The sequence below is a fragment of the Gossypium hirsutum genome, chromosome A04 (genome assembly GCF_007990345.1).
Source record: "Gossypium hirsutum isolate 1008001.06 chromosome A04, Gossypium_hirsutum_v2.1, whole genome shotgun sequence".
NCBI lineage: Eukaryota > Viridiplantae > Streptophyta > Magnoliopsida > Malvales > Malvaceae > Gossypium > Gossypium hirsutum.
Genome location: NC_053427.1, coordinates 4468504 through 4493819, shown reverse-complemented (window position 1 = coordinate 4493819; position 25316 = coordinate 4468504). Strand labels below are relative to the sequence as shown.

Sequence of the window (25316 nt, the reverse complement as noted above, 5' to 3'; positions counted from 1 at the left end):
TATTTCAAGCAATTGATCGTTCAATTTTGGAAACAATTATCCAAAAGGATACTTCTAAGTAGATTTTGGATTGAATGAAAAAGAAGTTTTCAGGATTAAATAGGGTTAAACAAGCATTGCTTCAATCATTGATAAGAGAATTTGAACTTTTTCAAATGAAATCAGGAGAATCTGTCGCATATTCCGTTGGAAGAATAATGAGAATTGCAAACAAGATGCTTTTCATGGTGTTGACATGGAAGATACTAAATTTGTGTCGAAGATACTAAGATCATTAACTCTAAAATGGAATTATTTTGTTTATTCCATTGAAGAATCTAAAATGTTAGTTGTTTGTCTATTGATTAGCTTCAAAGCTCTTTAATTTGTCATGAGCTTAAAGTCAATCGACCTAACATTATGAATGAGGAACAGTTCTCAAAGCCTACATTGAATCCTCAAGTATAAGAGGAAGAGGTCGTGGAAAATGAGGATGTGGTTATGAAAAATGTGGCCATGAAAATAAAGATAGCAGATCTGATGATTCTACTCATGCTTTTAAAAGAGAAGATTTCCAAAGAAAATAAAGAGGGTATTTTAACAAATCTAAGATTGAATGTTACAGATGTGGGAATTGTGACCACTACAAGAATGAATGCTACACAAAGCTACCAAAATAAAAGGAAGAAAAGTCCAACTTTGCTGAACTAAAGGAAGATGGGACACTTTTTATGGCCTTTTACGCAATAGAAGAGTTTGATCAAGAAACCTAGTATGTAGATATAGGCTGCATCACATGACTAGTTGTAAGTCTTCTTTTACTAAATTAGGTGAAAAATTTCATACATTCATAAATTTTTGGGATAAGTCACTATTCAGGTGATTGGAAAATGTGATATTTAGATTAGAACTAAGAATGATTTTATTGAAACAATTTCAAATGTTTTTATGTTCCTTATTTAAAAATTAAGCTTTGGACTGCTGGTTAGTTACAATATAAAGGATGCAGGATAAGAAATTTCAATTGAGAATGTGAGGTGTATGATTCAAAAAAAAGGTCCATTGTTGTTGTTAAAATGAGTGCAAATAGATTATTTAGTTTGAAGATTGAAATAGTTCATATTGTCTGCTGGCTAAAGTAGATGATTCACCATGGAAGTGGCACTATAGATATGGTCATCTAAGGATTCTTCAGCAAAAGCAAATGGTTACTGGTCTTCCTATAATCATTCCTTCACCAAAGCCTTATGAAGATGTATTTTTGGAAAGCAGCACAAGGATACTTTCTCAAGCGGAAAAGTTGAAAAAGCTCAAATTATGCTTGAATTAGTTCACTTAGACTTATGTGGATCAATTAGTCTAACTTCCAATGTTAACGAAAGATATGTTACATAATTTATTGATGATTTTAGTTGAAAAACTTGAGTGTATTTTTTGCAGGAAAAATCTGAAGCATTTGATGCTTTCAAGAGTTTTAAAGCTCTTGCTGAAAATCAAGTTGATACGAAAATCAAAACAGTTAGAACAAATCATGAAGGAGAATTTATCTCTAATGAATTTCTTGCATATGTTGAACCAAATGGCATAAATAGACAATTGACTGCTCCATATTCATCATAACAGAATGGTATATGTGAAAGAAAGAACAAGACCATTATTAATATGGTCAGGAGCTTGTTGGAACAAAAGGAGTTCCAAAAAAATTCTGGCCAAAAGCAATGATATGGTCAACTCATTTTTAAAAAGATGTCCAACATTGGCAATGAAACACATAACACCTTAAGAGGCATGGAGCGATAAGAAACCTGTTGTTAATCATTTTATGATATTTGGATGCATTGAATATGCATATATATCTTATGAAAGAAGAAAAAAACTTGATGCCAAAAGTCAAAAATTTGTATTTCTTGGAGTTAGTGAAACTTCAAAAGCTTACAAGTTGTTTAATCCCTCAACGAAGCAAGTGATAATCAATAGAGACGTCGTATGTTATGATGAAGCTAAATGAGATTGGGTATCACATCCAAAAAGTTGGGTTAGTGAATCAAGAGTGGTCACATCTTGTTTTTGAATAAACGTTGTAGGAATTGTGTCAAGTAAATTATTCTAGCTCGGTGGTTAAATGTTCTAGTGGTGTGCTTGGGGTTTTTGAGTTTGATTACCTTCCATTGAATTTTAAGTATTTTGTCCCTATATCTAGCTTGTCATATCTAGATTTTTATTTTAATTTTTCATGAGTTGTCAACAAGAATATGCCTGTTGGTTTAATGGTAAGGCTCCAGCTTACCCAGAGATCCCAAGTTCAAATCTTGTTGTGTGCAAAAGTAGGATTATTTTTGTTCCTGTCCTACTTTGTCACCTATGTTGCAATATGTGGGTCAAATCTAAACTTTTATTAGTCAGACAGGGTTCCCCACTTTCACAATTTCCTCCCACACTATTTTCATGGTGGTTTTTTTGTTCTTCCTGAAAAACTTTTTTGCCATTTTTTTTTGCTATTCCTCTCTTTTTATTTTATTTTTTCAATTTTCATCCTAACTTTCTTGCCTAGCAACCCTTTTTTTTCTTTTTTTTTTCTCTTCCATCTTTGCTATCTATTGTCTTATTGCCGTTCAGACTTCTAGTTACAGTGTCGTTATTTTTTTTGGATTCGTTATTGGATTCTAATAAGGGAGTTTTGGTTTCAATCATGATTTTCTTTAATTAATTTAACTAATATTCGTTCATTTGTAGAGGGGGATGTTTTAGAGTTTTACTGAAGGAGTTGTGGTTGTGCATGTTGATTGTTCTTTTGTATGGTTCTTGTAGGTGAGGATTGTTAGGCGCACTTTCCTTCGACGATTTAAGTGCATTGGAAACCTTTGATTCCAAGGGTAAGGACAGAATACCCAAGCTTGTTTGCGATTATGGTGGCTTGACCACATATATCTTTTATGGCAGTTTATCTATAATTCTAGTGGCATTGTCCACATTTATCTTATCAGTTGGTGTATTTTAGATGGACGAGTTCTAGGAACTCTTTTTGGTGTGTAGCGAAGTTAGGTAGGAAATTTTTGAAAAATTTGCATTAAGTTTTTCTGAAAAAAAATATTGCATTGACATAATCATGCATATTGAAATTTGGTGGAATTGATTGTTATTAAAATTCTCTGTGATATTCTAATTTATATATGTCATTATCTGAATTTATGCTTGTGTTAAGTCACACACTAAGCTTTTAGCTCACCCCGTTTGCTTAATATTTCAGGCAATCCACGAACTTAGGGTTTGGCGGTGCTCGAGAGCTTGGATTGGTTCTCTCGCATAAAACTATTTTAGTAATTCTTATTTGAAATTTATGGACTTTTGGATTGTCGGACTGATTTTCAGACTTTTATTTTTAGCTTGGAGTTTTGTTGGATTTTAGTTAATTATTTTAAAAATTCTATATAATTTCTGATAATTAAAATTAAACGTTCAATTTCCAAAGTGAAGCAAGTTAAAAGATTTTCTACTGCAAAACAAGGAGAAATAGAGTTTTTCGAAAAAAATAGGTATTAATATATCTTTTATTTCTACTTACTAATGAAGAATCAATGTTTTAAAGAAACCCTTATTGTAGAATGGTTTATTTTTGCAACTAATAAGTGGAAATGAGTTTTCAAAAGTCTCTTTCACCGAAAAGCAAGTAGAAGTTTCAGAAAGTAACAACCTAATTTTTGAGAAGTTATTCTAACATTCAAAGACCCGATCGTAATGTCTAGGCCATGTTTAGGGTGTTACATTGGGCGAATGACAATTCAGTTCCAAGTTTAATACAGGATGATGATATCTCAACTGCTAAGTTAAGAAGAAGAAGAAAAAGAAGAAGAAAATATAATTTGAGGGATGAAAACTCAAAAAAAAGACCTGCATGGATGATGCATTATGATGATATTAGTACATATGGTGATGCTGTACTTTAAATTATATGTTGATAGTGATCTAATCACTTTTTGTGGGGTTGTGAAAAAGAAGAAATGACAAGAGGAAATGGATAAAGAAATTGAGTCTATTGAAATAAATCAACTTGGGAGCTAATAGATCTGCCTGAAGGACAAAAAAACATTAGTATGAAATGGGTTTTCAAGAAGAAATTGAATGAGAAAGATGAAATTGACAAACACAAGGCTCGGTTGGTGGCAAAAGGCTATAAGCAAGAGCATGTGATTGATTATGAGGAAGTTTTTGCCCCATTTGTGAGGCTGGATATAATCAGATTAGTGATTTCACTTGTCGAAACCATTCTTTTGAAAACGGGGATCGACTTTGTTTGAAAGTGAAAATTAAAACGGGAGTCGCCACCAATCTTTTATCAGGTGTGATCAGATCACCTTTGTTTTAATAAATCAATTTTAGTTTACTAAAACAGGGCATTTGGTCTACGAAACTTGAGAGAATGAGTTCGGGAGTCGGTTACGTGCGAGGAAGGATTAGCACCCTCAACACGCCCAAAAAATTGGTACCGAATTGATTAGTTAGTGTCTTAATGTCGAAAATTAAAAATCGAGAAGGGACTTGAAATACGATCTTTTCTATTAATACTGATTTTAAAATTCTTGAATTAGCTTAAATCGATTTGTTTAAAGATTTCATTATCTCGAGATATCGGAGTATCACATCCCGTAAGTTAGGACACAATACCATGAATTCCCAAGTACAAGGTCGTATTTTAATTTAAATTGGAAATCCGTGCATTTCAAAACTCAAAAGATATTTAGCTATTTAGAACCAACAAGAGAACCGAAACCCCGTAAGTTAGGGCACAATTCTTCGATGTTCCAAAATGCGAAACATTGCCTCATTTATTGAAATTAGTAAAAACATGAATAAAAATATTTAAAGTAATGAACAACAGAATGATATAAAATAGGCGGGAGACAAAAATAAACGAGTTGGAAATACATTGAAACAAATAATAAATATGACAACAATATTAAAACAATAACAATGCATGCGATATATTAAACGTAATAATAGTATCCAATGTGAAATAAAAACAACGAAAATATACATAATAAAGATATTAAGAGTATGTACGTAAAATATATATATTTATAAATAGTAATAGTGTTAGAAATATACTATATATATTGTTTGAAGTATATATATAAAATAGTGAAAATATAACTAGTAATGTTAAGATATATATAATATATACATATGTATGAAATAGATATAAAAAAATATGTACATAATATAGTGTAAAAAATAAATACATAATATAATTAAATATATACATAAGATAACATGTAGAAAAAAAATATATAAATAATATAGTATTAAAGATATATACATAAAATAGTATAATATATATACGTAATATAGAATTTAGAATATACCTAATATATTAAAAGAATATATATAATATAATATAAAAAAATATAATAATAACAAAAAAAGAGAGGGAGAGAGTGGGTCCGGTCACCGGACCATCGCCGGCCACTGTCGGTGCTACCGTACACGGCAGCCGGACCTCAAAAAAAACTTTTTCAGTAAAAATGGGAAAGCTTCCTCCTTTTATTTTTACTTTCGTATAAAAGAAACAAAATAAAACTGAAAGGAAAACAATAAGCAAACAAAGAACTTAAAACGAGAATAGACCAAGAAACCTCTTTTGCTTTGATATTTGATTAATCTCCAAAAAAAAAAAACTAGCCTCTCCAAAAACTAGCCTTTACAATAACTCTTCTCCTTGATTACTCTCAAAAAACCTCTCAAAAATCCTTTACAATAACTTTCTCGCCAAAAACTTCTTCCTCTCCTAAATACAAAATATAAGAAGGCTTATATAGCCATTTACCAAATATTTTTTATTGTTTATGTCTTCATTTGTAGGTACAAGTGGTGGTGGAGCAAGTGTGCCTAATGGACTAGGTGGTGGAGCAAGTGTGGCTAGTGGAGTAGGTGGTGGAGCAAGTGTGGCTAGTGGAGTTAGTGGTGGAGCAAGTGTGGCTAGTGGAGTTGGTGGTGGCAAAGGCTAGGATTTAGTTGAAAGAAGTTTAGGTTGTGGGCTAAGTTTTTTTTTATTTTGATTTGAGCTTAAGGTTTGGGCCATTGGGGTTTTGATGTAAATTGGGCTTTGGGTAATTAAGATTTTGGGTTTTGGGTTTAATTTTGGTGGGTTAGGTAAGGTTAAATTGGGTTTTGATGTAAATGGGTTAAAATTGGCCTACAACAGCTGCCCCTCTTTGCTTATTATCGTGTAATGGGAATAAAGTAAAGACACAAAGAAAGGCCAATTTTGCTCGGTCTTACTAAGTATGGACTTCTTTGGTGCTCTTCTCATCCAGGTAGTCTCTTTCCAAACCACTGTATCTTGTTGTCTTGATCAAATCCACTGCATGTTCTGATATATGCCTTGTAGCTTCGATTTACTCCAAGGTGACTTCAAAAAGATAAGATCTACAGCTTCAATCTGCTCTTCCATCGCTTTAGTCAGATAAAATTTATGGTATTCTCTTTTGCAACTTTTAGAAAGGTAAGATTTGATATCATCGATCAGCTCGACTGCAACTTCAATTAGCTTCACTGTAACTTCAGGGATATAAAATCTGTGTCTTCGATTAATTCTAGTCTTTATTCTTTACTCGGCATGTGATCCTGAGCTTAACTCATTTCTCGCAATATGAATTGACTCTTTAAAACTAAACATTAAAAACAGAAATTGAAAATAGCTCAGCACGTGAGCCAAGGCTCAACTCACTTCTCGCAATATGAGTTGATTTTTAAAACAAAATTTGTAAAACAGATTTTGAAAATACCTCGGTATGTGACCCAAGGCTCAACTCACCTCTCGTAATATGAGTTGATTTTTGCAAAGCATAAATTGAAAAAAAAATAAAAATCAATTGAAAATACCTCGGCGTGTGATCTGAGACTCAACTCACCTCTCGCAATATGAGTTGATTTTTTTGACAAACATAAATTGAAAAAAAAGAAATTGAAAATATCTCAGCGTGTCCTGAGGCTGAACTCACCTCTCGCAATATGAGTTGATTTTTTGGAAAAACAAAATTTGAAAAACAGAATTTGAAAATACCTCAGCGTGTGAGTCAAGGCTCAACTCACCACTCGCAATATGAGCTGATTTTTTTGAAACACAGAAATTGAAGAACAGAAATGGAAAACACCTCAGCGTCTTGAGGTTCAACTCACCTTTCGCAATATGAGCTGATTTTTTTTGAAAGACGGAAATTGAAAATACCTCAACGTGTCTTGATGCTCAACTCACCTCTCGCAATATGAGTTGATTTTTGACAAACAAAAATTGAAATTACCTCAGCGTCTTGAGGTTCAACTCACCTATCGCAATATGAGTTGATTTTTTTGAAAAACAGAAATTGAAAATACCTCAACGTGTCTTGAGGTTCAACTCACCTCTCGCAATATGAGCTGGTTTTTTTTAAAGACAGAAATTGAAAATACCTCAACGTGTCTTGAGGCTCAACTCACCTCTCGCAATATGAGTTGATTTTTGACAAACAAAAATTGAAATTACCTCAGCGTGTCCTGAGGCTCAACTCACCTATCGCAATATGAGTTGATTTTTTTGAAAAACAGAAATTGAAAATACCTCAACGTGTCTTGAGGCTCAACTCACCTCTTGCAATATAAGTTGAGTTTTGACAAACAAAAATTGAAATTACCTCAGTGTGTCCTGAGGCTCAACTCACTTCTTGCAATATGAGTTGATTTTTTTAGAAACATAAATTAAAAAAACGAAAATTGAAAATACCTCAGCGTGTCCTAAGGCTCAACTCACCTCTCGCAATATGAGTTGATTTGAAAAGAAGAATTTGTAAGGCAAAAATTGAAAAACAGAAATTGAAAATACCTCAACGTGCCCTGAGGCTCAACTCACCTCTCGCAATATGAGTTGATTTTTGAAAAACAGAAATTAAAAGCAGAAATTGAAAAACAGAAATTAAAAATACCTCGGCGTGCCCCGAGGCTCAGCTCACCTCTCGTAATATGAGTTGATTTTTGAAAAGCATAAATTGAAAAAACGGAAATTGAAAATACCTCAGCGTGTGACCTGAGGCCCAACTCACCTCTCGCAATATGAGTTGATTTTTTTGAAAGATAGAAATAAAAACATCAAAATACCAAAAGATGTCATCTGGTGGAACTCAGGTGTCCTTTCCTTTGATTCAGTACAGCTATCATCGAAATCTCTTGTTCTGCTGAAATACATGTATATGTCATGCATGATGTTATCATGAAATGCACATGTTTGCCTTAAATGCCTTTATGCCTACATGATCATGCTATGTGCCTTGGGCTTGCTTGTCATATGTCCTTTTCCGTCATGATTTTTGATGATCTGCGTTCATTGCTTTGACTCTTGACTTTCTCTTCAGGCCCTGTACCCATCCTCTAGCTTCACGACTAATCTGCGTTTCTCAGATATCGCTCTTTTGCCCCTAGTTGAACTTTGTCCTTGCTTTGAGGCTCTTGTACTTATCAAATTCTTGTCCGGGTAATGCTTAGCACTTCTTTTGTTTAGAGTATGTCATTTCACTATTTATCATGTAAATGAACCACATAATGAGATGCATGAAAATGGTCAGGTAGGGACAAAAGGATACCTTACATTTATTCATTTCAAATGTAGCAAACAAAGAAAGTTAATCAATGATAGTAAAAAAAAGTGTCATAAAGAGAAAGAGGATCGCATTTCAACAAATACAAATGCTCTAGTTATTCAACGCATGAACTCTTCCACATTCCTCAATCAAGAATCTTTTCGAGCATGACTTTCTTGCGTAAGAGATTTCAAGTTTTCAGAAATGCTTCAAATACTGTAGTCTCTCTGTTTGACCCACCGTTCAAAACGGCTTGCTTTTTAAGCTAGTGCTTGCTTCATTAGAATGCCCTTTAGGGTTTTCATCCTAATCTTTTATGTTAATCAAGACGTCCTTTTCGGGTTTTCACCTTGATCCCTCTCTCTTTTTCTTTTTTTCTTTTCTTTTCTCTCTTTTTTTTAAGATGCCCTTTTTCGGGTTTTCATCTTGATTTTCCTTTTTTAAGCATAATATTTCTTCACAGCATCTGAATTCACTGGATTCGGTAACTCCTTCCCATCCATCTCAGTGAGAATCAAAGCTCCACCCGAGAATGCTTTCTTTACGGCGTATAGTCCTTCCCAATTTGGGGCCCATTTTCCTTGGAAGTCCTTTTGTATTGGGAGAATCTTTCTCAGCACAAGTTCTCCTTCGTGGAATTCTCTTGGCCGTACTTTCTTGTCATGGGCCGCGATCATTCTCTTCTGGTACATCTGTTCGTGACAAATTGCCTTTAGATTTTTTTATTCGATGAGGTTTAATTGATCATATCGAGCTCGAACCCATTCTGCTTCTTCTAGTTTCGATTCCATTAAGACTCATAGAGAGGGGATCTCAACCTCGATAGGTAGCACAGCTTCCATTCCATATACCAGAGAGAAAGGAGTTGCTCCCGTAGATGTCCGCACAGATGTACGATATGCATACAAAGCAAATGGTAGCTTCTTGTGCCAATCTTTATATGTCTCGGTCATTTTCCCAATAATCTTCTTAATATTATTGTTGGCTGCTTCAACAGCTCCGTTCATTTTTGGGCGATAGGGTGACGAGTTATGATGCTTTATTTGAAACTGCTCACACACTTCCTTCATCATTTTGTTATTCAGATTCAATGTGTTATCTGAAATGATTCTCTCAGGCAAACCATATCGACAAATGATTTCCTTTTTAAAAAATCTACAAACTGCAGTCTTTTTCACATTGGCAAATGAAGCAGCTTCTATCCATTTTGTGAAGTAATCAATAACCACAAAAATGAACCGGTGTCCATTAGAAGCTTTTGGGGAAATTGGCCCTATAACATCCATGCCCCACATAGAAAAGGGCCATGGAGAAGTCATGACATGAAGGGGCGAAGGGGCTACATGAATCTTATCGCCATAAATTTGACATTTGTGGCATTTTCTCGCAAAACTAATGCAGTCGCTTTCCATCGTCAGCCAGTAGTAACCGAGTCTCATAATCTTCCTGGCCATAGTGAAACCATTGGCATGTGTCCCACAAATTCCCTCGTGGACATCTTCAAGTATTTTTCTGGCTTCAACAGCATCTACGCATCTCAAGAGCACTTGATCTTTTCCTCTTTTTTACAGGATGTTCCCATCAAGAACAAATCCCGCTGCCATTCTTCTGATTGTTCGTTTGTCATTCTCATTTGCTTGTTCGGGATACTTTTGGTTCTTGACATATTCTAAGATATCATGGAACCATGGCCGTCCATCTAACTCTTTTTCAATGCTGAAACAATGTGCAGGGACTTCATATATGCTCATTTGAAGAGGCATTATTTCTGTTTCTCTGTTTGCTTTGAACATTGAAGCCAAAGTGGCCAGGGCATCAGCCAATTGGTTTTCTTCTCGTGGGAGATAATTAAAAGTTATTTCTTCGAATTCTTTAATCAGCTCTGCTACTAGATCACTGCATTTGACCAGTTTCGAATCTCTCACTTCCCAATCTCCACGGATTTGGTATATCACCAAGGTTGAGTCTCCGTATACCTTAAAGTTTTGATGTTTTGTCCAATTGCTGCACGAAGTTGTAACACCCTAACCCGTACCCGTCGCCGGACTAGGGTCACGAGGCGTTACTGAACAAAAACAAAATTCCAAACATTCACTTATTCATATAAGTCATACTCATAATTATATTAAGCATATAACTAATTAAGTAATAAACATTCTTTATTTATCATATTGCATTTACAAATCATACCTCAAAATTCAACCGAATCTATACCTTTCGAATAATCACATTTTCATTAACAAATATATATTCACATATGAAAACATGTATAAACATCTTATAAATTACATTTTCTAAACTCATTATTCAAATATATTTTACTCAAACTAAAAACCTAAACCGAACAAATAATTATATCTGAAATCTATATATATAGTGATCATTACATCAATCCACTTTCAAATTTACTAACATCAATTAACCATTTTAAAACATACCACATATATCACATACTTCATTCACATATAATTTATAACACATCAACTAAAAGTAAGCTCAAACCATATCCAATTATGAACGAATCTATCATGAAAATTAAGCCATTTTCGCATGGCTAAAGTTATACATATTCAAGGTCGAACAAAATACATATTAGCCTATACATGCCATAAGTTTGAAAATAGACTTTTAAAAGTACCGAAGGTTGGCGATAGCGTGGATGACTTTTCTGACGATCCCCGAGCTCGTAACTTACAACAAAATCTATAAAACAGAGTAACAAAGACATACACAGAGTAAGCTAACTTAGCTTAATAAGTCATAAGCAATTTTAACATTTAAAATAATAATCAAACATTAAAAATTAACCAAATTAAAACATTGATGTTGTACATTATCTCGATCATATCATCTCTTTTATTTATTTCTAACTTATACTTTTACACAAAAGGGTTACCTTGGCCGAATGCCAACAATTCACATTTAGCATAATGTTATTCAACTTTTCATTCTCAAAATAACATTATCTCAAATATGTTTACATTCAAATATGTATATATATACTCGTGAATCAAACTCAACTTTATAAGCCAACATCACTCATTGAGTCGATTATAGAGAATCAAAGATAATATCACAAATGTGCATACCTATATGGCCAAATATGCAAGATCAAATTTAACATCACCTAAGTACTTACTCATATGGCTGAATATACAAATTCAAATATAATATCACTTTTGTGCATACCTTCATGGTCAAATATTCAAGATTCAATATAACGTCACATATGTACATACCTATGTGGCCGAATAAATACAAGATCATTTAGCTCAATTTACTTGATCAATTTCCACCTCAACTCGTAATCTTATAAGCATAGGCTTGAAAATAAATCACCGGTATAAAACCTGCTAGGCATAAACCTAAATCACACACCGGCACAAGGCCTGCTAGACTCAAAGTCTGATATTATTCACCAGCAATAACCTGCTAGGCATAAAGCCCGATTACATTCTCCAGCATAAAGCTTGCTAGGCTGAAAGCCCGAATATCCCTATTATAATGCTGTCTCGGACACAATTCATATAACAAAAACTCCATATATTCCATATAGATCATACAAACTTTTAAATGATATAACTCTGTCGAATTAAACTCAAATATAATATTTCTATGCTCAAACACATTCGACTAGCTCTTTTATGAATCAATAGATTCCAAACAGCATATTAAACTAAGTCATAAAAAAATGATATTTAATTGCTTAAAGACTTACCTCGGACTATGAAAAACCGGTACGGATCGGCTAGTCAACAACTTTACTTTTTCCCCGATCTAAATTCGATTTTCTCTTTTCTTGATCTAAATTAATATAAATTAAATTTATCAAATCAAATATTCAACCAAATTCATCCAAAAACACACAAATGGGCAAATTTCAATTTTTACCCCTAATATTTCACATTTTTCACAATTTAGTCCATATTGCATAAAACACAAAATATGCAAAATCTCACAACAACATTGTTAGGCCGAATATTCCTTATTCTCATTCTAGTCCATTTATTTCATTTATTTCACATTTTAGTCCCTCAATTTATTATTTTCACAATTTAGTCCTAATTACTCAAAATCATTAAAAACTCCAATACAAAACATGATAATCTAAAACATATTTTTAATATCTCATTATCAAACATCTCAAAACACAAATATTCATCAATGGCATAACTTAAAACATTCATCAAAATTAGAAATTCTAGCATGGGTCTTGTAGATAACTTAACAACGATCTCAAAAACGTAAAAATTATCAAAAAACGAGCTAATTACATACCTTGATTGAGCTTAATAAGTTGCCGAACCCTTAAAGCTTTCTTTTCTTTCTTATTTTCTTTAGTTTCGGCAATAATAAAGAACATGCATGGTTGTTTTTAATTTATGTTATAATATATACATATTATTACTTATATTATAACTTTAATATTATTATAATATTATTTCCACCCACTAACTAGTGACCGAATGTGTCCATGCCAATTTCAATGGTATAATTGCATTATAAGTACTCCACATTAAAAGAACAAAGCAATTAGGCACTTTAACAATTAGCATGCAAATTTTACATTTTATGCAATTAAGCCCTTTTATTAAATCGGCCACTCAAACAACAAAATTAAAACACGAAAGTTTCACATATATAAATTCACACATGGTAAACATAGAAAATAATTTTAAAATATTTTTCTTACTCGGATTCATGGTCCCGAAACCACCGTTCCGATTAGGGTCTAAATTAGGCTGTTACAGAAGTCCCATGATACAAGCCTCATATTCTGCTATGTTATTGGTACAGAAAAAGTTCAGCCTGGCAGTGAGTGGGTAATGGTTTCCTTCTGGTGATACTAAGACTGCTCCAATCCCATGCCCCAATGCATTCGATGCACCATCAAAGCTCATCTTCCATGACTTTTCTTTTGATGACTCACATTCTTTTTCTGTAATGCACATCAAGTCTTCATCTGGGAAATCAAATCTCAATGGCTCGTATTCCTCCGTTGTTCGAGTTGTTAAGAAGTCAGCTATTGTGCTCCCTTTTATCGACTTTTGGCTCACATAGACGATATCATATTCTGATAGTAAGATCTGCCATCATGCCATTCTTCCTGAGAGTGCAGGTGATTCCATCATGTACTTTATTGGGTCCAACTTTGAAATTAGCCATGTCGTATGATACAACATATATTGCCTGAGTCTCCGAGCTACCCAAACCAGAGCGCAATAGTATTTTTCTATGGACGAATACTTTGCCTCATATTCAGTGAACTTTTTGCTGAGGTAGTAGATCGCCTTTTCTTTCTTTCCGGACTCGTCATGTTGCCCCAGTATGCAACCCATTGAATTCTCGAACACAGTCAAATACAATATCAATGGTCTTCCCGACATTGGTGGTACTTGCACTGGAGAACTAGACAAATACTATTTCATCTTGTTAAAAGCCACTTGGCACTCCTAGTTCCATTCTTCGGGATTACGTTTTCGAAGGAGTCGAAAGATTGGGTCATATTGGTTGGTAAGTTGTGCGATAAATCGGGTGATGTAGTTTAATCTCCCTAAAATTCCTCTGACTTCCATTTGCACGCGCGGAGGTGGTAACTCTTGAATGGCTTTTATTTTATCTGGATCAACTTCAACGCCTCTCTCGTTGACAATGAAGCCAAACAATTTTCCTGAGGTAGCCTCAAACGTACATTTGGCCGGATTGAGCTTTAGTTGGAACTTTCTCAGTCTGTCGAACAACTTCTTCAGGTTCACTACATGCTCTTCTTCCCCTCGGGATTTAGCAATCATATCGTCGACATAGACCTCTATTTCTTTATGTATCATGTCATGGAATAACGTCACCATAGCCCTCTGATATGTTGCCCCATCATTTTTTAGCCCAAATGGCATCACCTTGTAACAGAATGTTCCCTACATTGCTACGAATGTAGTTTTCTCCATATCCATAGGGGCCATTTTGATCTGATTATACCCCGAGAATCCATCCATGAAAGAAAACAATGAATGTTTTACTGTGTTATCTACCAACGTATCAATGTGCGGTAAGGGAAAATTATCTTTAGAACTTGCTCGATTTAGGTCACGATAATCCATGCACATTCGTACTTTGCCATCTTTCTTTGGCACCGGGACTATGTTAGCCACCCATTCTGGATATTTGGAAGCTTGTAAGAAACCCGCATCAAATTACTTTTGACCTCTTCTTTTATCTTCAACAGCATCTCAGGTCTCATCCGTCTTAGCTTTTGCTGAATGGGTTTGTATTCTGGTTTTAACGGGAGCTTATGAACCACTACATCTTCATCCAATCCTGGAATTTCTTGATATGACCATGCGAATACATCTTTATACTCGTGGAACAAAGCAATCAAATTATGCTTGGTGCCCCCTGAAATAGAGGTCCCAATCTTCACTTCTTGCTTCATCTCTTCAGTTCCTAAATTTATTATTTCAACAGATTCTTGATGAGGCAAAATCTGTTTATCCTCTTGTTCTACCATTCTTAGCAAGTCAGGAGACGAGATATAGTCTTCAGCATTTTCTTCGGCTTCGAATTCTCCTAAGCAAATAGCCTTCTCAAAATCGATTTCAGGACTCGTAATGGGTTTGTTCATGCTGTTGACATCTGAGCACCTGAAAGTTGAATGAAAAAGGAGACTATAGAGGGGCATCCAAGTATTGGAACCAACAAACGAAATGTTATGGCATGGCATGAGGCAAATGTGAGGACAGGCTATGAAATGAGAAAATGATTATGAAATTAGTGATAATGCGAAAGATCATGACAAAATGCATCTTCATTGATATTCATTTGAATGATAAAGAGCGAATGCAAACTCTTACAAAATAATTCTATTATATCTAAGGACACAATAGCATGTTAACGTTTGAGCATTACTCTGAAGACTTATAAACTACAAGAAGATCCTCGGCAGTCCAATTGTTCAACATGAAACCCGGGGGACAAGGCCGTATCTTTGAGACGTCTTTACTCGCGTCAGCTCATTTGTCAATAACATTTATACTGATATTCTGAAAACCCTCTTCGATCATTAACTTTGTGCTTTGTGCACAATACTGCCCTGGGTATATCATTCCCGCAGACGTAAATGTTCTTGACAAATAAGGAAATTCCATGGGCTCCCATTCTGGTTCTCGGCCTAATGTTCTCGCGATCCTTCTTTCCTGATCTTTCTTCCACTGCTTTCTTCTTTGACGCTTGTCTGACTGGAACCCTAAACCGTATCGAGCCTTGTGGTGTACTGGCTTTAGAGCCTTGACTATTCCTTGCAGATATCTCCCTAAACCTCTTCTCGCTCGAGCTCCCCTTCCTACAGTCTACTTGACACTCATTCTGGTATTTCTCGACAGTTTTGGCACTCAAATTCTATTTGCCTCAGCGACAAAAGTGGCATTGACAAATTCAAGGGATCGGAAGGAACATTCCACTACGTCTTTGCTTACTTCAAGATATGGCGCATCAGCAGATATAGATGCGATAATGTTTTCTTCTCCCTCGACAGTGACCAAACAACCATCCATGATGAACTTTACTTTCTGATGGAGAGAAGATGGAACTGCTCCAGCAGAATGGATCCAGGGCCTTCTCAAAAGGTAGTCATACGAGGGTGTGATGTCCATGACTTGGTAATCGACATTGTAAATATAAGGGCCCACTTCTAAAGGGATATCAATCTTTTCCATAACTTCACTCCTTGTCCCATTGAATGCCCTTACCGTGGAATGACAGGGCCTTAAATAGGACAGATCTATAGGAATTCTGGAAAGCGTGGCCAAAGGCATGACATTGAGTGTCAAGCCATTATCGATAAGCACATTCAGTATTATGTAGCCCTTGCAACGCGTCGTAACATGTAGTGCATTCACGAAGCCTCTACCATTAGGTGGTATTTCGTCATCACTAAAAGAAATGAAATTATCCGCATTCAAGTTGTTCACCCATCTGTCCAGCTTCTCCACGGATATATTGTTTGCCACGTAAGCTTAATTCAACACCTTCAGCAAAGCGTTCCAGTGTCGCTCCGAATTTAGCAGCAGAGATAAAACCGAGATTCGTGCTGGTTACTTATTCAATTGTTCCACCATATTGTATTCACTGTGTTTGATAAGTTTCAAGAACTCCTGTGCTTCCTCCTCATCCACAGGCTTTTTAGTTTCTTGCACGAGTGGAATTTCTTGCTCGACTTCGGCCTCATGCATCACTGCTTTCCCTTTTTGCTTCCAGTCACTATTCTTCTTCCCTGGTTCGACCTCTTTAGAATAACATCTTCCACTTCGGGTAAAATGACCTACCTCTCCAACATCTCTAGTTATGGCTTTGAGCTTTTCATCTTCTAGTGTGACGATATTGATGTCATATTTCCATGGTACGGCTTTGTCGTCCTTGTACGGGAAAGGAGACAGTACTTCGATTATCATTTTTGGTTTCACCGGCTCTTTCGTCGCGTCATAATAAATTATTAACGGTCGATCCGTGCTATAAAGGAGACCTGATGACTGGTTGTCAGAGGTGCATACTGCTCTTTCGTTGGTCTCTTCCCTCTTGTTAAGGACCTTAATCTCCTTATTATCCATCCGGTCTTGAAGCAACCTTTTAAATTCCTCACACGACTGAATGTCGTGTCCTACAATTCCATGGAAATTGTAAAAACTTTGACCTTCTTCTCCGAGAATTCTATCGGGGTGACAAAGCAATCCTTTCTTAACCAGTACCTCCCAGATTTTCTACAGAGGCGTCCTTATTTTCGAAACAAATCTTCTGACTTTCCATTCGTCCTCTTTCCCTACTGTGCTCACATTCCCTTCAGCATGGTTAGGGAACGGGTTCCCAGTTACGTTACTGGCACTATCGAACCGTATGATACCCGCGTCAATGAGTCCTTGAATTCTCCTCTTAAAGGCTAGGCAATTCTCCGTGGAATGCCCCTGGTTCCCCACGTGGTATGCACAACTAGCGTTTGGATCGTACCACTTTAGGTATGGAGGTTTAAGGGGTGCCATATAATGGGGAGAAATCAGCTGTTTCTCCAGAAGTTTTGGGTACAATTCCCCATACAACACAGGGATATGAGTAAATTGCGGTCTCTCGGGATTAGGCCTTGCTGGTCTTGGTTCATTTCTGGGCTGGCTTTGAGCGGGTACCGTGTTTTGTGGGAATGTGGTGACGGGTCTTTGGTTGTTCGTGGCGTACACGGGGTAGGAAGAAGGTGGTGCTTGGTAGTAAGGGGTTTGAGGGGGATAATAAAAATTTGGAGGTGGATAACTTCAAGGTCAGGGTTGGTTTGGATATGGATTAGGGGCATAACGACTTCCCATTCCCACCATGTGGGCTTCTGGTTCTTTCTTCTTCATGGGTGCTACCCTTCTTGAACTTTCTTGACCTTCTATTCTACCGCTCTTGACAGAATTCTCTATAAGCTCACCGGATATTACAATATCCGCGAAGTCCTTCATGGTGCTTCCCACTAGTTTGTCATAAAATGGAGTCTTTAAGGTGTTGATAAAAAGGAAGGTTATCTCCATTTTCGTTAGTGGGGGTTCCACTTGGGCTGAGACGTCCCTCCATCTCTGCGCGTACTGTCTAAAAGTTTCTGACGGCTTTTTCTCCATCATTTGTAAAGTCATCCGATCAGGCACCATATCTGATACATGCTTGTACTGCTTACAGAATGCCGACGCCAAGTCTTTCCAACATCGGATCCTTTCCTTACTGAGCTAGTTGTACCACCGAAGAGCCGATCCTACTAGACTGTCTTGAAAATAATGTACAAGTAGCTTATCTTTGATCACGTAACTGGTCATTTTTCGGCAAAACATGACAAGATGTGCTTTTGGACATCTTGTCCCATCGTACTTTTCGAAATCAGGCACCTTGAACTTCAGAGGCAGGATTAGGTCAGGTACCAAACTGAGTTTTTTAGCACCTAGTATCGAGAAGACTTCAGTGCCTTCTATTGCCTTGAGTCTTTCTTCCAAATTCCTATACTTCTCTTGAGCCTCGTGATCACCTATTTTCAACTTGGCTATTTCGACTGGATCATCTAAATCTGGAACTACAGGATTGGCAGGGGTTGCTCTGGGATTTGACATAAATGTTCCTTGCCCTAGATGAGCAAATGGCATAGGTCGTTGTTCCAAGCCTGTGGATTCCCCTTGAGTATACCCTCTTTGTGCTACGTGGGCATGTGGTGGAGTGAATCCTGGGGGATAGAGTGGATCCTGGTCATGATTAATTCTTGATTAAGGTTCCATACTGTCGGGGTTCTGCATGGGTCCTTTTCTTTTGACCAAAACTGATATCATCTCCATCATTCTAGCCATTTGATCCTTTTGTTCAAGTGATTCCTCTCGAGATCTTACTATCAAATCCTTCGTTTCTTACTGTGACTTAGCCAGTTGTTCTTGTAATTCCTTCTGGACTCTTTCCATCCTTTCGATTCTTTCATTGAACTCAGCCTCCATTGCTCTAGCTTGTCGACGCGTTTTATACGAATGGCGTGGTTCCAGATTTGAAGTGTTGCAACTGCGAATTATATGATTCTAACCTTAGCGAATGATTATGGGATATGTATATGCAATGAATGGATGAATGGATGCAAAAAGAGGCGTTGATTCCAATTCTAATTTCATTAGAAGAACTTCACTAGAAGAAAAATTTCTTTACATAGAACGGATGGTTACATATACGACTTCGCCCTAATGCCCAAAGTCTTAACTTTCCTAAGAAGCCAAGGTAAGCTTTGGCCTCGGTCTGATTCTGACTCGTACTTTAAGCTCAATATATCAGCCTGAACTGCCAAGGTTTGCAAGTGATCAGCTACCTCCCGAACCTGAGCTATAGCTTCGTCCATGACATAGTCTCTATCTCTAATCTTGTTTTGAGAGTGGTGAAGCTGTTCTCTGTAATGGTCGTTGTTTGTCTCAAGAAGTTCCATTCAAATTTTGCTATCTCGCAGTGCGGTCTCGAGTTCTTCTATTTTCCCTTTCAACTCTTCGATCCTACTCAGACTGGCCTTTAGCTTAATTATCGAACTATGGCTACAATGTTGCTGAAGTAATCTTTCCAATTCAGCCACCCGAGCTCGTAACTTCTCCTTTTCCTTTTGGGTTTCTAACAAACTCTTCTTCAGAGTGTCCTCTCGTACTCGGGCATCTTGAAATCTTTTCTCCCAATGGTCGGCTCTAGTCTTTTCCTCTTTAATCTCTTGACGCCATTGCTCAGACGTTTTACCTAATCCGGCAGTTTTTATCGTTATACGAAGCTTCTTGTAATCGGTTTTCAGACTATCTAAATCTTCCTCGGCCTTGTTCTTCCCTTTCCTTAACTTCTCGGCCTCTAGCTTGTGGATATCGACGTCTAACCCCAACTTATTTTTATCTTCTTCTAGCTGCTCTATCTTCTTCCCTAACTCCGAGTTTTTTTTCTCACAATCTTGCTTGATGATCTCTATCTCGGATGGGATGACCCATAAATGCTCCTCTGTCGGTTGTGTGTTCCCTTGATTCTGCCTAGGGATGATGTCATTGACTCTCCTACCCCACCACCATTCATACTCGCGGGTCGTCATCGGGCCTGCAGTGAATCCTTTCATTCTTCGAATTTGGTTCCATGCATCTGATATCTCGCGAACCCTCTTTTCATAATTGTTGTCTTTATAGGGGAACTCACATTATGCCAACCCTTGTGTCACCAGTATAAACTTCCTTGATCGATACTGCCTTAACACCATCAGTGGAGCGTATCCAATGGCTCCTCATATTCCAGCCAAAGGGACCCAGTCAAAATCACCGCACCTATATAAGATCTAGTCAGGAATCAACCATGGAGCCCTCCATTCAACGTCTTCGGTCCGTAAATTTTGGAGAACAGTTATCCACCTCTTTTTGGAGATGTCGTCCCGCCTCGATGTGGCCACTAATTCTCTTAATGGGGAATAATCCTTAGAGAATACCCGATAGGAGACCTTCTCCACCTTCCAAAAATGACTGTGGAACCAAGCCAAAAGAAGCTGTGCGCAACCAATAAATCTTCCCTCGCCCGCTCTCCGGCATGTATTCAAGGATTGGAAAGTTTCTGCTAGGATTGTCGGGACGGGTGTGGTACCTTTATCAAGTCGATCGAATAATTCTGAGACTGCTTCATCTATGTGTCCAAGTGCTTTAGGAAAGACGATCAAACCGTAGAGACTTAAGGCAAAAACATCAACCCTTTTCTTTGAATCCGGGTGCGCAAGAATAAAATCCCTCAAATTCCTCCAAGGAATACATTTACTATCCCCTTTTTGCTTGATGCGGGCCGCAACCCATTGCTCGCTCATCCCCGTGATATTCATCAATTTCTTCAAAAAGGGAGGGACATTAACAGGTCTTGAATAGGTCCTATCAGCCTGAATCTTCGAGCAATTAAGTAACGCCATGTATTCCTCCACCGTAGGTACTAAATTTACTCCTCTGAAAGTGAAGCAACTGTAAGCGGGGTTCCAAAATTGCGTGAGGGCCCGGAACAAGTACTTGTCCTCCTTTACATCGAGCAAATAGGGTAGGTCGCCGTAGTTACAGTAAAAGAGTTGTTTGACTTTGCCATTCCAACTATTCCATATATCCCTTAACTCTTGCAGGTCGTTCTGAGTCACACTGATGCGAGTGAAATCCCACAACTCCGATTCATATCCCTCGGTCAAACTATCTCTTTTCTCCTGTTGCATTCTCTCAGACCAAACTCGGACAGCCGCATTATCCTCCATTCTATCAAGAAATCCGTTTTCCATGCTAAACTCTTCTAATTAGTAACCGAACGTAAATCAACACCCTTTTATGATGAAATGTCATACGAAAATGATCAAAATACAACAAGTTAGTATTATATACAAAGAATAGAATTCAAAGCAAATAGTGAGTAAATAAGCACCTAATCAGGTAACAACTAGGGTTTGGTATGGTTCTACCTAGGGTAGGCTCCTAGGGCTCATTACATGTAGTTTGGTTCTACAGTAAAGGTACTTGAACCAGCAGATTCCTTGATCCTCACCCATTATAGGTTCATACAGACCGAGTTTGATTCAGGGGAATACATTTCCCTACGGCTATACGGAGGTGAAAACCCCACGAAGACGTAGGTACGGATGTATCCTGAAAGCGATCCACTATCCTATACGGAGGTGAAAACCTCACGAAGGAGTAGTTTTTCACTTCCACTTAAGAGGGTGAAATTGACCAATAATGCGATGCGATATGCAAAGATACCTCAAAGAATTAAACCACTTAAAGCAAGCATATTATGAAAAGAGTTGCAAAAATAACAGACAACATGTAATGCAGTAAATTTAAAATCGATTTTCGATTTTTGAAAAAAGACAAAAAAAATAATCAATTTAAGGCTCGACTCTCAAATTCCCCAGCGGAGTCGTCAAGCTGTCGAAACTATTCTTTTGAAAACGGTGATCGACTTTGTTTGAAAGTAAAAATTAAAACGGGAATCGCCACCAATCTTTTATCAGGTGTGATCGGATCACCTTTGTTTTAATAAATCAATTTTAGTTTACTAAAACAGGGCCTTTGTTCTACGAAACTTGAGAGAACGAGTTCGGGAGTCGGTTACGTGCGAGGAAGGATTAGCACCCTCAACACGCCCAAAAAATTGGTACCGAATTGATTAGTTAGTGTCTTAATGTCGAAAATTAAAAATTAGGAAGGGACTTGAAATACGATCTTTTCTATTAATACTGATTTTAAAATTCTTGAATTAGCTTAAATCGATTTGTTTAAAGATTTCCTTATCTCGAGATATCGGAGTATCACATCCCGTAAGTTAGGACACAATACCATGAATTCCCGAGCACAAGGTCGTCTTTTAATTTAAATTGAAAATCCGTGCATTTCAAAACTCAAAAGGATATTTAGCTATTTAGAACCAACAAGAGAACCGAAACCCCGTAAGTTAGGGCACAATTCTTCGATGTTCCAAAATGCGAAACATTGCCTTATTTATTGAAATTAGTAAAAACATGAATAAAAATCTTTAAAGTAATGAACAACAGAAAGATATAAAATATGCGGGAGACAAAAATAAACGAGTTGGAAATACATTGAAACAAATACTAAATATGACAACAATATTAAAACAATAACAATGCATGCGATATATTAAACGTAATAATAGTATCCAATGTGGAATAAAAACAACGAATATATACATAATAAAGATATTAAGAATATGTACGAAAAATATATATATATTTATAAATAGTAATAGTGTTAGAAATATACTATATATAGTGTTTGAAGTATATACATAAAATTGTGAAAATATAACTAGTAATGTTAAGATATATATAATATATACATATGTATGAAATAGATATAAAAAAATATGTACATAATATAGTGTAAAAAAATACATACATAATATAATTAAAATATATACATAAGATAATATGTAGAAAAAAAAATATAAATAATATAGTATTAAAGATATATACATAAAATAGTATAATATATATACGTAATATAGAATTTAGAATATACCTAATATATTAAAAGAATATATATAATATAATATTAAAAAATATAATAATAACAAAAAAAAGAGGGAGAGAGTGGGTGATTTTCGGCCACAAGGCCAGCCACCGTCCGGTCACCGGATTGCCGCCGGCCACTATCAGTGCCACTGTACACAGTAGCCGGACCTCAAAAAAACTTTTTCGGTAAAAATGGGAAAGCTTCCTCCTTTTATTTTTACTTTCGTATAAAAGAAACAAAATAAAACTGAAAGGAAAACAATAAGCAAACAAAGAACTTAAAACGAGAATAGACCAAGAAACCTCTTTTGCTTTGATATTTGATTAATCTCCAAAAAAAACTAGCCTCTCCAAAAACTAGCATTTACAATAACTCTTCTCCTTGATTACTCTCAAAAAACCTCTCAAAAATCCTTTACAATAACTTTCTCCCCCAAAACTTCTTCCTCTCCTAAATACAAAATATGAGAAGGCTTATATAGCCATTTACCAAATATTTTTTATTGTTTATGTCTTCATTTGTAGGTACAAGTGGTGGTGAAGCAAGTGTGGCTAATGGAGTAGATGGTGGAGCAAGTGTGGCTAGTGGAGTAGGTGGTGGAGCAAGTGTGGCTAGTGGAGTTGGTGGTGGCAAAGGCTAGAATTTAGTTGAGAAAAGTTTAGGTTGTGGGCTAGGTTTTTTTTATTTTGATTTGGGCTTAGGGTTTGGGCTATTGGGGTTTTGATGTAAATTGGGCTTTGGATAGTTAAGATTTTGGGTTTAATTTTGGTGGGTTAGGTAAGGTTAAATTGGGTTTTGATGTAAATGGGTTAAAATTGGCCTACAACATCACTTATAGCACAACACTTACGGATGATTCTTCAATTAGATGTTAAGTCAAAATTCTTGCATGGACACTTACAAGAAAAAGTATTTGTTAATCAACCACCTAATTATGAGAAGAAAGGGTTAGAAAAGAAGGTTTATCAACAATAAAAAACTCTCTATGGACTAAACCAAACACCAAAGGCCTGGTATAGTCGCATAGATTCTCATTTTGCAAAGTTGGGATTTGAGAAATGTCCTTTTGAGCATAGCCTTTATGTCAAGTTTGATGGAGGTAAAATTCATATTGTTTGTCTTTATGTTGATGACTTGATATTTACTGGTAATAATGTTGAGATGACTAATAAGTTTAAGCTATTTATGATGAAAGAGTCTGATATGATCGATCTAGGAATAATGCGATATTTTCTGGTATCAGAAGTCATTCAATCTGATGCTGGTAAATTTATTTATCAAAATAAATATGCTCATGAGATTCTTGCAAGGTTCAAAATGACAGATTGCAAGTCATTTTCTACACCAACTGAACCTAGTTTGAAGCTGCATAAAGATGATGAAGAAAGAGAAGTAGACAACATTTATTTTAAGGAAATAGTTGGCAGCCTCGTGTATTTGACATCTACCAGTCCTGACATCTTGTATGTTGTGAGTTTAATTAGTAGATATAAGGAAAAGTCGACTGAAATGCATCTTAATGCAGCTAAAAGAGTTTTGAGATATGTGAAAGGTATAGTTGATTATGGTGTGTTTTACAAAAAGGATATTGATGTTAATTTTGTTGGGTATACTTATAGTAATTATGCAGGGGACATTGATGATCGTAAAAGCACTTCCGGTTATGTGTTCATGTTTAATTCAAGTGTAATATCATGGTTGTCAAAGAAGCAGCAAATAGTTACACTTTCCACAACTGAGGTTGAATTTGTGGCAGCAACTTCAAGTGCAAGTCAAACATTGTGGCTTAGAAATATGTTCAAAATACTTAAAAATGAGCAAAAAGATCCAACAATCATAAACTGTGATAATATGTCAACTATCAAGCTGTCAAGAAATCCAGTGATGCATATTAATGTTCATTTTCATTTTTTTCAGGCATTTATGCAGGGAAAAGAAGATAGAGTTGTAGTTCTGTAAGAGCAATGAACAAATTGCTGATATTCTGACCAAACCACTTAAACAACTAGCATTTGAAAAACCAAGAAGGATGCTTGGAGTTTGTTCTTCTCAAGGTATTGATAAAGGATTTGTCAAAACAAATAAATCCTAAATTGTTTTCAGCAGAAATCAGTTTAAGGGAGAGTGTTAATTAGATTGCATTTCTATTATCTTAGTTAGGAGATTTAGTCAAATTAGTATGAAATAA

General features: G+C 36.1%; 1 protein-coding gene across 1 annotated transcript; it reads left to right on the top strand.

Moving 5' to 3' along the window:
* Window positions 1–24289: 24289 nt before the first annotated feature.
* Window positions 24290–25087, top strand: LOC107919148 (uncharacterized mitochondrial protein AtMg00810-like). Its single transcript, XM_016848671.1, has one exon. The coding sequence runs from the start codon at window positions 24290–24292 to the stop codon at window positions 25085–25087; it is 798 nt and encodes a 265-aa protein (XP_016704160.1).
* The last annotated feature ends 229 nt before the right edge of the window (window positions 25088–25316 follow it).